At 47.5% G+C, this 19,845-nt stretch overlaps 1 protein-coding gene across 37 annotated transcripts in view; it reads right to left on the reverse strand.

The window, feature by feature from the left end:
• The window catches only part of DMBT1 (deleted in malignant brain tumors 1), a 74,080-nt gene extending 54,693 nt beyond the window's left edge, over nucleotides 1-19,387 (reverse strand). For 33 of the 37 annotated variants that reach the window (XM_073240237.1, XM_073240242.1, XM_073240231.1 and 30 more), the window contains exons 1-9: nucleotides 19,283-19,382; nucleotides 10,914-10,970; nucleotides 10,503-10,562; nucleotides 9,475-9,786; nucleotides 8,626-8,655; nucleotides 8,018-8,047; nucleotides 7,544-7,573; nucleotides 2,713-2,742; nucleotides 2,239-2,268 (exon numbers count right to left, since the gene is read on the reverse strand). In XM_073240237.1, coding sequence (XP_073096338.1) covers nucleotides 2,239-2,268; nucleotides 2,713-2,742; nucleotides 7,544-7,573; nucleotides 8,018-8,047; nucleotides 8,626-8,655; nucleotides 9,475-9,786; nucleotides 10,503-10,562; nucleotides 10,914-10,970; nucleotides 19,283-19,367 — 664 coding nt within the window. In that variant the 5' untranslated portion in view covers nucleotides 19,368-19,382. Of the gene's footprint in view, nucleotides 1-2,238; nucleotides 2,269-2,712; nucleotides 2,743-7,543; nucleotides 7,574-8,017; nucleotides 8,048-8,625; nucleotides 8,656-9,474; nucleotides 9,787-10,502; nucleotides 10,563-10,913; nucleotides 10,971-18,295; nucleotides 18,436-19,282 lie in introns of those variants that run through there. The other 4 variants (XM_073240208.1, XM_073240212.1, XM_073240217.1 and 1 more) reach the window with 4 other exon arrangements.
• Between the last annotated feature and the right edge of the window lie 458 nt (nucleotides 19,388-19,845).

Genomic DNA, 19,845 nt, shown 5'->3' on the forward strand with positions numbered 1-19,845 from the left:
CCCTGGGTAGAAGGGCTACAGCCTCAGAGGACTTATCCCGGATCCGGGGCCCCACACCATGGCCCTGACCCGAGTTCTAAAGACTCCTGTCCGCTCAGCACTGAATCCTGTCACTTTCAAGCCAAAAGCTTGCCCTGAGTCAAACACACCACATTCCCCTGTACATGGGACAGTGGGCATGTGTGACTGTACTCTCATCTACCTGTGCAGACTTAGAGACACCCATGGCCTGTGAGTGGCAAAGAAAATGAAACGGCAGAGTTGGACGTCCCTGCAGAAATGTCACCTGCCAAGCACACGACTTCACCAGACATCATGACCCCTCAGTGTCGCCCTGATCCTGGGTCGCTAGCTGCCCAGATGGCATAGGGTGCTGACAATGTCCCGGGCCCACTGCCATCAGGTGACTATAGAAGGAAGATGCTCCACTCCGAACAACATATCTACATGGCCAGCCAGCATGTGAAGAGAGGCCTGACATCATCACTCCATAGGGAAATGCCCGTCACACCACAGTGGGATGCCCCCCACACCTGCCTGGGTGGCCAGCATGGGAAAGACGCACAATAATGAGCGACGGTGAGGATTTCGAGAACCAGACACGAACATGATGCTTATGGTCACACAAAATGGTCCAGTCGCTGTGGAAAGAGGCTCAGCGCTCCAACACTCACTCAGCCATAGGATAGCCCCATGACCCTGCAAGAATACTCCGGCGTGTAAGACCACAATAACCGGACACACGCGCTCAAATGTCACCTGAGTGCATGTACTAGTGCTGACCCTAATAGCGATATGGCAGTAAAAACCCAAATGTCCATCAACAGATGAATGGAAGGAGAAAATGTGGTCTAACCCTACAGTGGAGGAGTATTCAGTCATACAAAGGAAGGAAGACTTCAAACATGCTATGTCATACATGAAGCGTGAACGATGTACCAAGAGAATCCAGACACAAAAGGCAACCTATTTCCTGATGGTTTCCGTGAGAAAATCATGAATAGCTAAATCCACTGGAGCCCTAGCGGATGACTAATTACCAGAGCAGAAAGGACCGTGTCTGTCCGGTAAGGAGCTGTGGGGTTTCACAGGGGGAGATCAAAAATGCTGGAGCCACATGGTGGTGAGGACGTAGCACTCTGGGAGGTACTGAAATCCTATGAGACCAGACATGTTAATGTGGTGACTCAGATGCTAGCAGAGGGCACAGAGAATCACAGGCAGAGGGACAGTCATATTTGCCATTTTCTGCCATTCCAAATCCCAGAACCAGCAGTCCGGTCTTAGTGCAGGGTCCTGGCAGGTGAGTTGAGACACCGCCTGACCCCCAGAAGACAAGGGACCAGGATTCAAGGGCACATCAAGGACCTCCGAGTTTTTGAGGAAATGGCACTGTCAGTTCAGAACCAGGCACTGGGGCCGAGGTCAGCGTAAGGGCAGAGCTCAGGTGTAGGCACCCCAGGGAGAGGCAAGGCTCTGCCCACGGATGGGGGAAGTGACACGGAGCACCCGCACAGAGTACCGCAGGAGGAACACGCCTTACTGGGCAGCCGGTTCTGAACCTCGGGCCTCCTGGCTTGACTGGTGTCTTTACAGGTCACCCCATTCCTGTTCATGACAACCAGCAACCAAAGCACTTCCCCGAGGTTGAAATACATCCTCCTGCCACTTACTCTCCCTCCATCCCTGGGGAATGTGAAGGCTGACATATGGGCCCTGACTGGCATATCAGGTCACACGTGGACAGACATCAGGAGAGGGCACGTGTGCCACCAGGATGCCCAGAGTCTATCCAGGACCGGTCAGCCTGTGAACATGGGACATAGAGTTTCTCTCCTGGTGGGATGGAGACTCGGGGTTGGTAACTTCACCCCTGTGCAGAGAGCACGCACGCTGTGGAAGTGATCCATAGGGCAATGTGGATGCAAGATATGTGCAGGGGACATACAGCCATGGCTCCTCTGGATCCAGCTGCACCTGAAGCCAGTCATTACCCATAAATGTCCTGAATAGGTGAGCCATTAAGCTCCCTTGCAGAGTCTGAGCCTTTGAGGAGGCTTCCGGTCAGTTGCAAGGAAAACACAGGGACAAATATATCCCATTGTTGGCAGGTAAAGGGAGCCCCACTCGTCGGATGGGCTGGCGAGGTCAGAGGGTCAGCCCAGGAGGCAGGAGGGTCACCCAGGCCTGGTCACTGCAGTGCTGAGCGCTGATGCCTTAGGGTGCCAGTCCACTTACCAGGGAGAGGAGTCGTCGCGGTCCACCAGTCTGGATAGAGACAACAAGGAAGATTAGAAGGAGGGGGTAGAACCGAGATTGGGGCTGGGCCCTGAAGCTGGGGTGTCAGGCACAGTGAGGACCAAGAAGCTCCCCTGACAGAGGGTGGGGTGGGAGGTGGGGAAGCAGCCTGTCCCAGAGCGTGTCACAAGCCAGGTGCCCCTGGGGCGATGCTCACCCAAAATATCCTAAACATGTATGCAGTTGAGGTCTCTTCTAGCGTAAGAATGTTTGAGGGGGTCTCTGTTAGGTGCAAAAAATGTCCTAACTAAAATGTCCTATAACCTCCAAGTAATGGGATAACTGGAATTCTGGGAGGTAATGGAGACCCTCACATTGGACGAGCTGGGAGCCCAGAGGCTTAACCCAGGTGTCAGAATTTCCTCCGTGGCTGGTCACTGCCATGTGCAGAGCTGATGCTTCGGAGATGCTTACCGTAATAAGGGGTCGTTGTGCGCCACCAGTCTGCAGAGACCAAAGGGAGGATTATTAGGAGGGGACAGACAGGACTGGGTAATGAACCTCTAACTGGTGCCAGGCACTGAAGAGTGAGAAGCTCCAGTTGTGCCCTGGCAGGTCCACAGAGGGGCAGCAAGGTGGAGCCAGCTGCACGAGCAAGGCCAGTGCCCTCCGGACGCAGTGCCCTTTGGCGTAAGCATGCCTATGGCCCTGAGCGGGGTGTGCCGGGAAAGGTGTCTGGTTTCCCATTACACGAAGTCCAGGGGATGCGTTCAGGCACAAAAAGACTGCAGGATCCAGCAATATATGGAAATAAATGACAACAACACCACAAAGCCCCAACTTCTGTGGGACGCAGCAAAAGCAGTCTTAAGAGGAAAGTATACAGCAATTCAGGCATATTTAAAGAAGGAAGAACAAACCCAAATGAATAGTCTAATGTCACAATTATCAAAATTTGAAAAAGAAGAACAAATGACACCTAAAGTCAGCAGAAGGAGGGACATAGTAAAGATCAGAGAAGAAATAAACAAAATTGAGAAGAATAAAACAGTAGAAAAAAATCAATGAAACCAAGGGCTGGTTCTTTGAGAAAAGAAACAAAATAGATAAGCCTCTCGCCAGACTTACTAAGAGAAAAAGAGAATCAACACACAGCAACAGAATCAGAAATGAGAAAGGAAACATCACGATGGACCCAACAGAAATACAATGAATTATTAGAGACTACTATGAAAACCTGTATGCTAAGAAGGTAGAAAACCCTGAAAAAATGGACAACTTCCTAGAAAAATACAATCTTCCAAGACTGACCAAGGAAGAAACAGAAAATCTAAACAAACTAATTGCCAGCAAAGATATTGAAGGGGTAATCAAAAAACTACCCAAGAAAAAAAACCCCAGGCCAGATGGATTTACCTCGGAATTTTATCAGACATACAGAGAAGATATAATACCCATTCTCCTTAAAGTTTTCCAAAAAATAGAAGAGGAGGGAATACTCCCAAACTTATTCTATGAAGCCAACATCACCCTAATACCAAAACCAGGCAAAGACCCCACCAAAAAAGAAAATTACACACCAATATCCCTGATGAACGTAGATGCAAAAATACTCAACAAATATTAGCAAACCGAATTCAAAAATATATCAAAAGGATCATACACCACGAACAAGTGGGATTCATCCCAGGGATGCAAGGATGGTACAACATTCGAAAATACATCAACATCATCCACCACATAAACAAAAAGAAAGACAAAAACCACATGATCATCTCCATAGAGACTGAAAAAGCATTCGACAAAATTCAACATCCATTCATGATAAATACTCTCAACAAAATGGGTATAGAGGGCAAGTACCTCAACATAATAAAAGCCATATACGATAAACCCACAGCCAACATCATACCAAACAGCGAGAAGCTGAAAGCTTTTCCTCTGAGATTGGGAACAAGACAGGGATGCCCACTCTCCCCACTGTTATTTAACGTAGTACTGGAGGTCCTAGCCATGGCTATTAGACAAAAAAAAGAAATACAAGGAATCCAGATTGGTAAAGAAGTTAAACCGTCACTATTTGCAGATGACATGATATTATACATTAAAAACCCTCATGACTGCACTCCAAAACTATTCTAACTAATAATGGAATACAGCAAAGTTGCAGGATACAAAATTAACACACAGAAATCTGTGGCTTTCCTATACACTAACAATGAGCCAATAGAAAGAGAAATCAGGAAAACAACTCCATTCACAATTGCATCAAAAAGAATAAAATACGTAGGAATAAACCTAACCAAAGAAGTGAAAGACTTATACCCTGAAAACTATAAGACACTCTTAAGGGAAATTAAAGAGGACACTAACAAACGGAAACTCATCCCATGCTCTTGGCTAGGAAGAATTAATATCGTCAAAATGGCCATCCTGCCCAAAGCAATATACAGATTTGATGCAATCCCTATCAAATTACCAACAACATTCTTCAATGAACTGGAATAAATAGTTCAAAAATTCATATGGAAACACCAAAGACCCCGAATAGCCAAAGCAATCCTGAGAAAGAAGAATAAAGTGGCAGGGATCTCACTCCCCAGCTTCAAGCTCTACTACAAAGCCATAGTAATCAAGACAATTTGGTACTGGCACAAGAACAGAGCCACAGACCAGTGGAACAGATTAGAGACTCCAGACATTAACCCAAACATATATGGTCAATTAATATTCGATAAAGGAGCCATGGACATACAATGGGGAAATGACAGTCTCTTCAACAGATGGTGCTGGCAAAACTGGACAGCTACATGTAAGAGAATGAAACTGGATCACTGCCTAACCCCATACAGAAAACTAAATTCAAAATGGATCAAAGACCTGAACGTAAGTCATGAAACCATAAAAGTCTTTAAAAAAAATAGGCAAAAATCTCTTGGACATAAACATGACTTCTTCATGAACGTATCACCCCGGTCAAGGAAAACAAAAGCAAAGTTGAACAAGTGGGACTATATCAAGCTGAAAAGCTTCTGAACAGCAAAGGACACCATCAAAAGAACAAAAAGGTACCCCACAGTATGGGAGAATATATTCATAAATGACAGATCTGATAAAGGCTTGACATCCAAAATATACAAAGAGCTCACGCACCTCAACAAGCAAAATGCAAATAATCCAATTAAAAAATGGGCAGAGGAGCTGAACAGAGAGTTCTCCGAAGAAGAAATTCAGATGGCCAACAGGCACATGAAAATATGCTCCACCTCGCTAGTTATCAGAGAAATGCAAATTAAAACTACACTGAGATATCACCTCACACCAGTAAGGATCACCACCATCCAAGAGACAAACAACAACAAATGTTGGCAAGATTGTGGAGAAAGGGTAACCCTCCTACACTGCTGGTGGGAATGGAAATTAGTTCAACCATTGTGGAAAGCAATATGGAGGTTCCTCAAAATGCTCAAAATAGACTTACCATTTGACCCAGGAATTCCATTTCTAGGAATTTACCCTAAGGATGCAGCACTCCAGTTTGAAAAAGACAGGTGCACCCCTATGTTGATAGCTGCACTATTTACAGTAGCCAAGCTATGGAAGCAACCTAAGAGTCCATCAGTAGATGAATGGATAAAGAAGAGGTGGTACATATACACAATGGAATATTATTCAGCCATAAGAAGAAAACAAATCCTACCATTCGCAACAACATGGATGGAGCTAGAGGGTATTATGCTCAGTGAAATAAGCCAAGTGGAGAAAGAGAAATACCAAATGATTTCACTCATCTGTGGAGTATAAGAACAAAAGAAAAACTGAAGGAACAAAACAGCAGCAGAATCACAGAACCCAAGAATGGACTAACAGTTAACAAAGGGAAAGAGACTGGGGAAAATGGGAGGATGGGGAGGGATAAGGGTGGGGAAGAAGAAAGGAGGTATTATGATTGGCATGTACAATGTGGGGTTTGGGGGAAAGGGGAGGGCTTTGCAACACGGAGAGGACAGGTGGTGATTCTGCAGCATCTTGCTGTGCTGATGGACAGTGACTGTACTGGGGTTTGACGGGGGGACTTGGGATGGGAGAGAGCCTAGTAAACATAATGTTCTTCATGTAATTGTAGATTAATGATAACAAAAAACCCCATGGATTCAAATTTTTAAAAAAGTGCTGGAGCCACATGGTGGTGAGGGTGTAGCACTCAGGGAGGAACTGAAAGCCTACAGGGAAAGACCCGTTAACGTGGTGACTCAGATGGTAGCAGAGGGCACAAAGAGTGGCAGGCAGAGGAGCAGTGATATTTGCCATTTACTCTGGTTCCGACTCCCAGGCCAGGAGCCTGGGCTTTGTGCAGGATCCTGGCAGGTGAGTTGAGACACCACCTCTACCCCCGGAGAACAAGGGTCCAGGCTTCAAGTGCACATTGAGGACCTCCGAGTTCCTCTGAGGAAATAGCACTGTCAGCTCAGAACCAGGCACTGGGCCCAAGGTCAGCACAAGGGCAGGGTGCAGGTGTGGGTGGGCACCCCAGGGAGAGGCAAGGCTCTGTCCGAAGACGGGGGAAGTGACACGCAGCACCCGCACAGAGTACTGCAGGAGGACCACGCCCTACTGGGCAGCCGGTTCTGAACCTCGGGCCTCCTGCTCTGATTGGTGGCATTACAGGACACCCCTTCCTGTTCAAGAGAACCAGCAAAGTGCTTCCCCGAGGTTCAAATACATCCTCCTGCCACTTACTCTCCCTCCATCCCTGGGTAATATGAAGGCTGACATATGGGCCATGGCTGGCATATCAGGTCACACATGGACAGACATCAGGAGAAGGCACCTGTGCCACCAGGCTGCCCAGAGTCCGTCCGGTAAAGGTCAGCCTGTGAACACGGTACACAGAGTCTCTGTCCCGGTGGGATTTACACTCTGGACTGGCAACTGCACCCCTGTGCAGAGAGCACGCAGATTGTGGAGGTGATCCAAGGGGGAAGGTGGACGTAAGAAGTGTCCAGGGGCACATACAGTAATGGCTATTCTGGATCCAGCTGCGCCTGAAGCCAGTCATTACCCATAAATGTCCTGAATAGGTGAGCCATTGAGCTCCCTTGCAGAGTTTGAGCCTTTGAGGAGGCTTCCGGTCATTTGCAAGGAAAACCAGGGACAAATATATCCCATTGTTGGCAGGTAAAGGGAGCCCCACTCATCGGATGGGCTGGGGAGGTCAGAGGGTCAGCCCATGAGGCAGGAGGGTCACCCAGGCCTGGTCACTGCAAAGCTGAGCACTGATGCCTCAGGGTGCCCCTCCACTTACCAGTGACAGGAGTCGTCGTGGTCCACCAGTCTGGAGAGAGAGGACAAGGAACATTAGAAGGAGGGGGTAGAACCGAGGTTGGGGCTGGGCCCTGAAGCTGGTGTGTCAGGCACAGTGAGGACCAAGAAGCTCCCTGACTGAGGGTGGGGTGGGGGGTGGGAAAGTAGCCTGTCCCAGAGCTTGTCACAAGCCAGGTACCCCTGGGGCGAGTTTCACCCAAAATGTCCTAAACATGTACGCAATTGAGTTCTCATCCAGCTTAAGACAGTTTGAGGGGGTCTCTGTTAGGTGCAAAAAATATCCTAACCAAAATGTCCCATAACCTCCAAGTAATGGGATAACTGGAATTCTAGGAGGTAATGGGGACCCCGCCCTTTGGATGGGCTGGGAGCACAGAGGCTTAACCCAGGAGTCAGAATTTCCCCCGGGGCTGGTCACTGCCATGTGCACAGCTGATGCTTCGGAGATGCTTACCGTAATAAGGGGTCGTTGTGCGCCACCAGTCTGCAGAGACCAAAGGGAGGATTATTAGGAGGGGGACAGACAGGACTGGGTCATGAACCTGTAGCAGGTGCCAGGCACTGAGGGGTGAGAAGCTCCATGGCCAGAGGAGGGGGAGCCTTTCCTGAGCCCCAGTTGTGCCCTGTGAGGTCCACAAAGGGGCAGCAAGGTGGAGCCAGCTGCACGAGCAAGGCCAGTGCCCTCCTGACGCAGTGCCCTTTGGCATAAGCATGCCTATGGCCCTGAGCGGGGTGTGCCGGGAAAGGTCTCTGGTCTCCCATTACACGAACCCCAGAGGATGCTTTCAAGCACAAAAGACCCCAGGATCAAGCTCCCCCAGTCACTGTCACCAGCACTGCTGGGAGAGGATGCTAGAGCCACGATGCTCCTATTCACGGCACCAGACAGGAAGAGGGACGTGGGTGGGCTCAACGGAAACTGACTCGTGCACTACAGTGATCAGCGCAGGTGCTGGCGGGCAGAAAACCTCCACAGGCCCCTCCTGGCCCTGCTGGCTGGGAGCCTTTGAGGGCAACAGAGAGAGGAGAGATACCCAGGGTTCAGGAGGCGGGAGGACTCACCTGGAGTGGTGGTGGACTGCGAATGGGAGGCTGTGGAGAGAGAAGATCAGGTCAGACACACTGCACAGAAGGCGGCTCTGGTGGAAGCACAGCTGGGGGGCTCGGCGCAGGTCAGACCCTCAGTCCATGCTCGTCCCCTGCCAGGGAGGGTGAGGCAGTGGCCATCCTCAGCCCTGGAAGTTGCTCCCACTGAGAGGTCTGGGCAGACCCCTTCCACTCCTGCCATCGTCAAGGGGGGCAGCTCTGCGTAGACATGTCATGACCCACTTTTCCCATAGACCAGTGGCCCACCTGTCAGCATGTCCCTGTCCAACGAGGCCATCTGACTCAGGTGTCCTGTTTCAGGTACACATCCCACGTGGGATCGTTCAGGCCTGACCAGAGGCAATTACAAACTTTGCCTTGCCTTCCCCCTGGGGGCACGTGGCCCTGGCACAGCAGACCTGGTATCCGGGCCGGGAATCCCACTTCTGTGCAGGGAGTTACACCTGAACTCAGAACCCTGCCCTCGTCCCGGCTCAGCCATGAACATGCACTCTCACGTCTGCAATCCTAATCCACGTGTGTCTGTGCACACACCCACTTCCAGCACTTTCTCTCTCCCCCTGCCTGCACCCTCACAGTAGTGAGTACAGGTAGATGGTAACTGCCAGGGGCACCCTTTGGCCTAATTCACCATGGCTCCACCTGGCAACCAGAACAAAACCAAGGTCACTGTTGGCAGTGAGCAAAGGAGCCATCAGGGAAACAGGAAATGTAGAAGCAGCTGTAAGCCAGGGGTCCGAATGGACGGAGGACCCTGTCATTGAAAACCAGCCCCCGATAGGGACCCCAAAGAGCTAGGCCCACCTGAGCAGATGACCCCCGCGTCCTCCGAGTGGCCGCAGTTGTGCGAGTTCCAGCCGTTGTGGGGGCAGCTCCACAGGTAGGACTCGTGTCCTGAGCACCGCAAGTCGTCCAGGACGATCGGGCCTGAGCCCTGCCCAAACCGTGCACTACTGGGGGCTGACGTGGCCCAGCCACAGCCCAGCTGCCTGCACACCACATTGGCGTCATTGGTGTCCCAGCTGTCATCACACACGGTGCCCCAGGAGCCTCGGTACAGCACCTCCACCCGACCCTGACAGCGGTCACCACCGTTCACCAGCCTCAGGGCCAAATCTAGAGACAGGAACAGAGATTCCACTGTCTGACCCATCAGAGGGACAGAGCTACAGTGGTGTTTGGTCAACTTGGTGTTTTGAGGGGCCTTTGTGGCAACCTCCATTTCTGTTCCTACTTGTACCTCTGGCCTGACCCACCAAATATGGTTCCAGTGGCATCAGCTAGTCCTGCCCATGGAACAGCCCTGCCCTGGTTGGGATGCCCATCATGCCAGCTCTCTGACGGGGAGTACTCTCGCTGAGGAACAAGAGCAGTGTTTGGCCTCCACAGTGGAGCTAGACCTGCTTGTGAAGCCCCCGCATCCCTGCACCCCCTGCTTGTGCACTTGTGACAGCTCCTCTTCTCCCTAACACACGCCTGACACGCTGGTTTTTAAAGCTGAATCATGGCAGATGGCTTGGCCATTTCCCAACATGGGAACCTCAGATCATAATCAAGATCTTTACATGTATTTACATGTATCGTCTTAGTTCTTAGAACAGCCCCATGGGGAAACTGAGTTCCAGGAGGTTGACCAAGACCACCTGACTGTAAATGACAGGGGGGACCTGAACTCAGGCAGTGCTCGTAACCATTTCGCTATTCTGCCTCCTGGTACTTTTTTAACACTTGATCTTTTTGGCTCAAGTCATGGTCTGTGCTTTTACACAAGTGGGCACACACATGTACAAACAGGAATATAGTGAGATCAGGAAATAGTGAGCAGAAGTTACCATTTAAAGCATCAACCGAGGCAAAGAGACCCGCTGTGTTCCCAGCACTTGTTGAAGATTCTGGAAAAGAAGAGAAGAAATAAATGGTTCACACAGAGTGTCAGTTAGGTGCTACTGTGCCCACCCGCCACTGCTGCCTGCTGACTCGCTGTATCCCCTGCTGGACGCCCAGTGGACCAGCCTCGGGGGCAGAGGTCATGGGGAAGTGGTGGGCTGGACAGAGGCTGGCATGGAGACTCAGGGCCTGTGTTCTGGTCAGTGTGGAGCACCCTGAGGGCCCAGGTGGACCCTATCAGAGGAGATCCTTCCTGCCCTACGTCTAAAGCAGGGTTCTCTGCAGCATCCCTCCTGAGCCCTTGGGGTTAGCCTTGGGCCTCAGGACCAGCAGCCCCAAAGTTTAGATAAAGTTACCAGCAACTGTAGTCGTGGTCTCCGTAAAAATGGTGTCTGCCAGTTGTGTTACTGAAACTACAAGAGAAAAGTCCAAATCAGAGCACATCTGAAAACAAGCATTAAATCTGACCCCACTGCTAAGTGAAACAGGGAGGGGCTGCCCTACACTTCATGTTGGGCCTGTCACTCATTAACTAATCCACTCAGCGAATACGGTCTGATCTCTGATTGCACATGAGACACTGCATTGAAAGTTGGGGAGAAAGGACAGATCCATCATAGAGGGTAAGGCTCAGTTCTCTGGAGCTCAGAGGCTACTCAGCAGCCAGACTTAATTCCCAATGCTTTGGAAATTAAATCAATTAAACCAATAATTTGGTCTTGACCTATGAGGAACCCAGAGTGGAAGGGGCGAGGGAATCTCAGCAGGAGCAGATTACAGGCTTGGGAGAAGGGCAGGACGGACCCAGCCAGTAGCCAATATTACAAGTGGGTTTGGAAGAAGACATAGACATATGTCAGGAAAAAAAATGGGGTGAGCATGGAGAATATAATCAATGATTCTGTAACATGTTTCTGCAGTGATAGATAGTAACCACACTAGAGGGGGTGAGGATTTAATACTATGGGTGACTGTTGAACCGCTGTGCTATACATTTGAAACCAACATAAGATTGCGTACCAAACATACTTCAATAAAAAACTGGCAACTTCCACTCTAACCACCCAAATTGTGTGGTGGTTATGAGATATGAGCCCCAAACCTGCTTACACCAGTTATACTTGGCATTAAATTGAATTAAATATTAAGTAAATTGATGAAATATGAGTACAAAAAGAAAGATATCTTTCTATAAAGATAAGGCTGAATGTTTTGGAGATCGGTTGCTAAAAGCAGGTGGGTGAGACAGCAAAAAGCAGAAGAAAGAATAAAACAATAGGGGAACTTCTGCATTCATACTGCTTTGCTAACGTCTTTCAATTTATGCTCCACTGTAGAGAAACTAAAATTAGAACCTATAATATGGAAAATGGGTATGGTTAATGCAAAAAGACACTGCAGGACTACGTAAGGCCCGGGAGAAAAAGGCCTACAGCAACAAAATATGAATCCAAGTGTATTTATATAAGTTTTCAGTAGAAATGAAACATTTCAAGTATGTATGTACCGTATTTTATGATTCCCCATCTTAAACAATATTTCTGAATAACCAACTGACTTTTTCTCATTAGGAAAGAGTTTAGAGCAGTGATGGTTCTCAAATGGGATTTCATGGACCAGCAGCACCAGCCAGGACCTGGGAACTCCTTTAAAATGCTAATTCTTAGGCCTTCCACAGACTGATGAATCTCTGGACATGGTGCCCAACAATACGTGTTTTCACAAGCATGTCACTGATCCACACTGTTTGGCAGCACTTGTAAGGGAAATGTAACAGCAATTTCAACAGAGTGGTAAGGAACCATTCATTCAATAGCTGCTTATTGAGCACCTACTGGATGCTGGACTCCACCGGGCAGGGGCAGTACTGAGATTACAGGATGCCCCACTGCCCTTGGGAAATCTGCTGTAGTGAGTGAGACGTACAGGTCGGCAATCAGAGAATAGGGGACTGAGGGCTCTGCTGGGGGGTGTCCAGGAGCCTTGCAGAAAATTACACCTGATCTGCTGGCACTGCACCAGGAAGGACCAGCAGATATGAGCCAGGCAGTGGAGAAGACATGGGTTAAATGGGCTCTGAGGAGGTCGAATAAATCACCCCTTCAAAATATCCTTACAAGAATAAGCCTACAGCTCTGTGCAAAGCCTCTTGGCCATCTCCTGGCAGATGAGGAGATGAACCAGGTTTCTGGAGGAAGGACTGAATATAGAAATGTCAGTCATTCTAAACCAGTTCATAGGTTTACTAGAATTCCCATTAGAAGGTTTTCTGTTTTATTGGTTGGTTCTTTTAAAAATGATTCTTAAGTTCATCAGGGAAAATAAACAGACTAAAAATAACTGATACATTGTTGAAAAGGAAAAAATACTGAGGGGGCAAGAGTTGGGGTGGCTTGGAGATGGGGGATTTGCACACCCACGAATCAGGAAGGCAGATGATGTGGATGAAAATTCTAGCTAGCAGAGCTTATTCTCCAAACTTGACCAAGTCATTTAACCTCATTCAGTCTTCATTTTCTCTCCTGTAAAAAGGTAATTACACTAACAACTTCATAAGGTCATCCTGAAAAGAAAACCGGAAAAAAAAATCAAGTGCTTAGTGTACTGTTGGTCATGTAGGTGGCATTTGAAAATTTATTATTAGCTCTGAAAATAGTCAGAATCAAACTGTAAGAATTAAAATATAGAAAAAAGTATTTTAGATATTTGCTTCACACTAGAAAGCAAAATAATTCTCAGAACTAAAGAACTAGAAATGAGAAACTAATGGAATGTGTACCTGATTTCTATAAGACATTTCTAGATTTAAAATCAATAGGAAATCACAAAGGAAAATAGCATTTAAGTACATAAAAACATAAATATTGGGGTGGAAAAATCAAACTCCAAATTAAAAGGCAAACAAACTGGGAAAATATGTCATCAATACAAAGGACAGAGTATTAATATCCAAATCATATAGTAAGTTTGTATGAATCATCAAAGAAGTCACTAACTTTCAAAAACAAGTGGACAAACATATGAATAGACTTCATGTTCAAGGAAAAGGAATATAAATGGCTTTAAAACATTCATCCCCACTATAAGCAAATAAATGCAAATTAAAATAACCATACCATTTTTCATCCAGCAATTTTGCCAAGATTTTTTAATAATAACACTCAGAGCTGGTGACAGTGTAGAAAATTGCCACTCTTATTTTGGTACGTTTTTTGAAAATAATCTATCAGCATGTTTGAAAAGCCTTAAAGATGATCAACTTTTGACTCCTTAATTTCACTTCTAACACTCTGGCCAGAGGAAATAATAATTTCTATAATATGGATAAAGATGTATGGACAAATACGATCTTCACAGTGATATCCTTTATAGGAAGAACCTGCAAGAGGGTAGAGGCGATAGGGCAAGACTGGTCAAAAGGCACAGCCTTTCAGCTCTAAGACGAATAAAGTCTGAGGACCTAATATAAAACAAGTTAAATTTTTTAGAAAGAAACTGAAATAACCTCCATGTCCAAAAATTGTAAATGGCACATTAAAATGTTCAGAGTATAAAGGTAAACTCTAGGGGGAAAAAAAAGTATGTTAAATGATATCACTTACAAACATAGGTAACTTGAAAGGAATACACACTTAACAAGAGCAGTCCTGGGTGATAGGACTCATGGGTTAAAAAGCGGTGGCTTGAAGCTAAACGGGGAGATGGGGTGATAGGTTATGTAGGAGGCAGATGCTTTAGGCTGGGAGGAACGTCTGGTTGTAGGCTGAAAGAAAAGTACAAGAAGGAGGGAAATTAAGATAAAGAAAGCTAACGAGGCTAACGTTAGAGGAAGCAGGGAGGGAAGAAAAGGCAGAGCAAAGATGGCAGAGGTGAGGAGGGGCTCGTATTTTTAGCAATTACTACACCTGGGCTTTGAGCTAAGGGCTAGCATCCCATGTTATGCTCACTGACCCTCTGTGGTAGAGTTGTTACACACATCTATTTTACAGACAAGAAATCCAGGGCTCGGAGAGGTAGACCCACTTGTCAGAGGTCACACAGCCACTAAGCAGAGAAACTCGCATCTGACGTCAAGCACAGCAACCCCAGAGCTAAAATGTGCATAGTTCTGCTCTGCTGCCTCCCAAATTCAAATGAAAACCATGAGATTCCATTTTAACTTAATAAAAAGGCAAAATGCTTTAAAACGATGATAAGCAGTAATGGAGAGAATGTGGTTAATACTGCTTCTGCATATTTCCTGTATATAAGGAAATAGAGATACTGCTCAGGACCTGGGATGAGAGCGGGCAGTGGGGGGCAGCTGCCCTGCACCCGCTCCCCTGCAGAGCCATGGAGCCCGATGCTGGAGCTCTCCAGCTAGTCCATTAGCGGCAGTGAGAGGCCGGCTCTCTGTTAGGCTCTTGATGGTGCAAGATGTTGTGTCAGGGACTAAATGAGCAAGACATTGTCCCTACCCTCCAGCACAGCAGGATCCCTAGGAAAGTCCACACACAGGTAACTCAGTGCAGGAGCTAAGATGCAACGGGAGAATAACACTGGTAACCACAGGATGCCACACTGCACATGTGTGTGTGTCCATGTGTGCACCCATCTGTGCATGTGTCTATGTATGTGACCATGTATGTTGATAGCATGTCAGAGAAATTCCTGAATGGGATGCCACCCCTGTGGTATTTAAAAACAGCAGCTAGATTCAGCCAGATGAAGGCAGGGAAAGGACAGGGAGAGCAAGACTGCCTTCCAGGTAGATGGGACGGCGTGAGTGCAGACACCAGGGCCTGAGGTGGCATTATTGGAGGGCCGGATGTGGGGTGGGCAGGCTGCTCTGTACCCCAAGATGGTGAGCTTCAAGGTACCCTGGAAAAGAGGCAGCGCAAGCACAATGGGGGAGTAGAGAATGGGTTGGAGCTCATGGGGCACCAGAGCACAGGTGGCTGTTGCCCAGCAGGGTGAGGTGAGAAGTGGCAGGAGAAGCCGGCCAGGTGGGACTGCGGGCTCCGGATGCCAGGCAGCGGTGGTGGACTTTCTCCTCCATCCGAAACACTCGGCACTTAGACCCGACTGAGTCACATAATGCTGAGAGGTGAGTTTGTGCCATGAAGGCGAGTCAAAGGGAAGGGAGCTATCTGACTGTGTGGCCTGTTATTTGTTCAAAGTGCACCCCTCCCTAGTCCCAACGTCACGCACAGTAAAGACATCTGCGCAATGCCTGAAGTACCCCTGTCAGATTTTCTCCTGAAGGCTTTCACCCTTGCCCAAACCCTGATAAACTGTGGAAAGCGTGCATATAAGGATTAACAACCTGCCAGGAATTAGTTTGCAAGCAATTTTCACTTCCTGTGGCAAAACACTGGCCTTGAACAGTGGGACCAAGAAAAGTTAAGTTCAAAACAATTTTCAGATTAACTTTATAGAGTCAGGAAAAAGTTGCCGAGCTAATACAGAGGGGTCCCATATACGCCACCCAATTTCCCACAGTGTCAGCAGCTTACGGCGCTGTACTTGTTATGACTACCAGACCAACACTAATATATTCCTAGTAACTAAACTCCAGGCTTTGTTTAGATTTCACCAGTTTTCCTTCTTTCTGTTCTGAGGTCCATTCCAGGATACCACCTTGTATTTCAGAAGTTATATTAGGATAAAAAATTAGGACAATGCCTAGAACAGTAGCGGTGAAGGCTCCTAGGCAGCCTTTATGTGCCAAACACAGGGTGGGTGACCTCACGTTGTCCAACCCTATGAGGTGGGAGCACAATTCCACTTTATGAATGAGTAAACTGAGGCTTGCAGAGCCCTTAGAGCTGGAAAACAGCAGAGCTAAAGGCACGGGAGGAGCAGGAGGGGTTCTCCAGCCCCTCCAGCCCTGCACAAACCTGGCACAAGAGTTGGTGCAAAGACGGGAACCAAGAAGGGTACGTGCTCTGGTGATTCTCCCAGCACCGAGCGTGGGCCTGGGGAAGCTCCAGGCTGTGCCTAACGCCGCAGTTCATCCCTGCTCTTTGCAAAGAACAGCGAGGGTTAACGGGCCAAAACTGCCAGCCGAATGCCAGCTGGCCCCTCCAGGTTCAAATCCTGGCCCCGTTGCTCACCAGCTGCTGACCTTGGACCAGCCATGTAACCTTTCTAAGCCTCAGTTTCCTCATCTGCAATGTGGAAATAATGACACCAGCTTTGGGGTTGTCAGCAAATTTAGGCAAGAGAATATAGGTACACTGCCTAGCAGAGTGCCAGGTTCAGAGTAAGCACTTTGCAGGGGGGTTAATTCCCACCTCTAAACTGCAAATAGAGGCAACCCCATGCCTGTGTGTGCATGTCTGCATGTGTGCACACCCACAGCAGGGTAGTGAAACTATGAGTTCCCTCAAACAAAGAGTGCTGCTGCCTTAAGCTCCTCTGTAGATAAGACAGGGCGGTTTGCTCCCTAAGGATTGACATGAGTCCTAGGTCACTTCTCAGAGCCAGGGCCAAGTTCAGGATTAACCTTCTACGGATAAAAGCTGGAGCTAAAAATACTGCCTCCCATTTTCAAAAATTCTGAGGGAGACACAGCTTCCAGCCCTCAGGCTGCCCACACCCAATACCCGCTGACGTCCTCCGGGCAGGCAGGGAAAGTGGGCATCCTCTGTCCGCTGGCCCACCAGCGTCACTATGCTGTACACACATCTCACATAATGCGGGCTTGCTCCCGCTCATCAGAGCTTGATTTGGGGGTGCTTCTTTCATGACAGCAATTTCCCAAATGAACCTTTATCTTCAGAGCTTCCCCTATAATAAAGCCTGGATATGGGAGGGAGAGTTCTGGACGTTATCCGGAAATTCATATACTTTTGCCCTGTCTTCTGAAATTTGCAAAAGTGGCAAAAGGTAACACCAAAGGACAAGGGGGGAGAGTGTTGGAAGGGAAGAAAGAAGGAAGAAATGAAGGAAGGAAGGGCTGGAGGGAGAGGAGGAAAGGGGAGAAAGGAGAGAGAAAAGATGCCAGACGGCTGACCAGACAGAAAGACAGAGAGAGAGAAACAGCCAGAGACAGAAAAGGCAGGCTGGCTAATCATCCTGCTCACTTAGTACCTCGGCAAAATGACATTGAGAGTCACACCGATTTTCCTTTGGCTCTTCCATGGACACCTTATCACTTGACACTCCAAGGACACAAAGAGATGCTTGAGTTACTAAGCTTCAACTCATGTATCTAAAGCAGTGAGTGACTGACACAAACCTGAAATCATAATCTTATCTGTGCTCAGTTACCTGACTTGATTTTGCTCAGTAAATATTAATAATCAAGCCAGACACCTGAGGAAAGAAGCCACATAATGAGCACTTACAGGACAATCTTTTCTGCCCATTTTCATTGTATGCAAACTACGTGTTTAAAACCAGTTATGACAAAGTCTTAGGGCCTCTTCAGAATACACATACATTTTTCTTTAACTTCAGGAATTTTTCTAAGACTAATCATTTCCTTAATTGAGTGACTTACTGAAAACGTTGACATGATTGAACTTTTGAACTACAACCACTGAATTTTTCAGCCAGAAAGAAAACAAAAACAAAGCCATCCTTCTAAATAATTGCAATTACAATTACCGACAAAGAATTGCCTTCTCCTTGATACAAAATTCCCCTTGAGATGGAAAGTCTAGCACCACAGAACAAGTAGACAGAATTTAGAATTTACCATGATTTGGATTTGAAGAGCAAAATTAACAAATACAATAATCAGATATAATACCTGCAGATAGAACTTGACTCAGTAAAAGACTCATTTGAAGGATGACCGTGGAGATCCCCATTTTGCTGGGTTCTTCTCAATTCAAATAAAAATACCCTGACATTTATAGGTTCCTAACTGAAAGGAGGTGTGTCCTCTGGGGTGGTATATATCTACTGCTGCCATAAATCAATATAAAGGAAGTGAGGGATTTTGCTAACAGTTGATAACCAATCTGTGGGAACAACTTAGGTGTGTTAGGTTGATTGTTGTATGAACCGTTGGCTATCGCCCAGCCGCAGAGGCACTGACATTAGTGATACCATTTCCAACTTCCTTCTAGGGGAATCAGGAAGACTTTCAAGTGCTCCCTGAATATAGGCTTAATTTTAATCTTGGAGAATTTGAATTAACTAATGGGAAGCCTGCCCCAAGGTGCAGGACAGAGCAGGATGTGGGCTGCTGGGCAAACACAGGACCTGGTGCCAAGGGGAAAGCATCTCTTTGGGATGATTTGTCCTGGCAGGCATCCTCTCATTAGCCCCTTGCCTTGGAAAAATGAGGGTGGCATTATTAAGGATGTGACTGGAAAGCAGAAGAAATCAGGGTGACTCCATGGATCCCCGGGGCCCACTCTAGCTTTGGCCACCGTCTTCTAGACCTCACACTAATTCATAGCACAGGGGCTGAGGGACATGTGACCTCAAACTGAATCACCTCCAACTATTTCACAGGTTTTTGTTGTCCTTGGCATTCACACGGCATGACACTTGGAGCTTGGCAGACCCACAAAACCTGTCCCTGACCTTCTCCTACCTTGCACACAACCCCCCTCCTTGGGTTTGTTAGGTAGATATCATTTGCCCTTTGCGACCCCCAGTCCTTATCACCAGACTCCGGTAAACTGCCCACAGTCCACCAAAAGGGTTGCCTGTCATTTGGTTTTATAAAAATGCTCTTCATCGTTGGTAATTCTTGGTTAGGAGCATATGAATTTGCAGAATTTACCTGTTATCCTGGCCTGGAGGAGTAGTGTCCTGCCTCTCAGCTGAGACACCGAGGGTATCAGATGACACCTTGGCTTCCTCGCCATGAGCTGTTAACCCATAGTCTCCTGGCGCTTCGTTCTGGAAGGACACCAAGCCTTGTATCAGCCGCCAATCAGAATGTAGGTCTGGACATTTCCATGTGAAGTTACATTCAGCCTTTAATTTCTTCTTTAGTCCTTCTCCCCTTGATGAGAACAGGCACATTTCCACAGGATAGCCTCTTTGTTTTTTGTTTTCTTACTGTCAGCCCAACAACTGATAAGTATCAAGTGACAAGAGAACAAATATACACATCTGCTAGGGGAAGCCCAAGACTGGACAGCACATTGGATTTTTTTTATAGGTAGTTATAATTGTTTGATGCCTGGAGTGCTGGGCTAAAAACAATCATGAAGCTGGGTCTGGGATCATCAACAGGAGAGCCATGATGGATTAGTAGTGTCTGCCTTGAGCACAGCACAGAAAACTGGTGGTAGGAGTATGAAATATCTATGAAGAAGAAGATGGTAAAAAGTGTCCTTT

The sequence above is a fragment of the Manis javanica genome, chromosome 7 (genome assembly GCF_040802235.1).
Source record: "Manis javanica isolate MJ-LG chromosome 7, MJ_LKY, whole genome shotgun sequence".
NCBI lineage: Eukaryota > Metazoa > Chordata > Mammalia > Pholidota > Manidae > Manis > Manis javanica.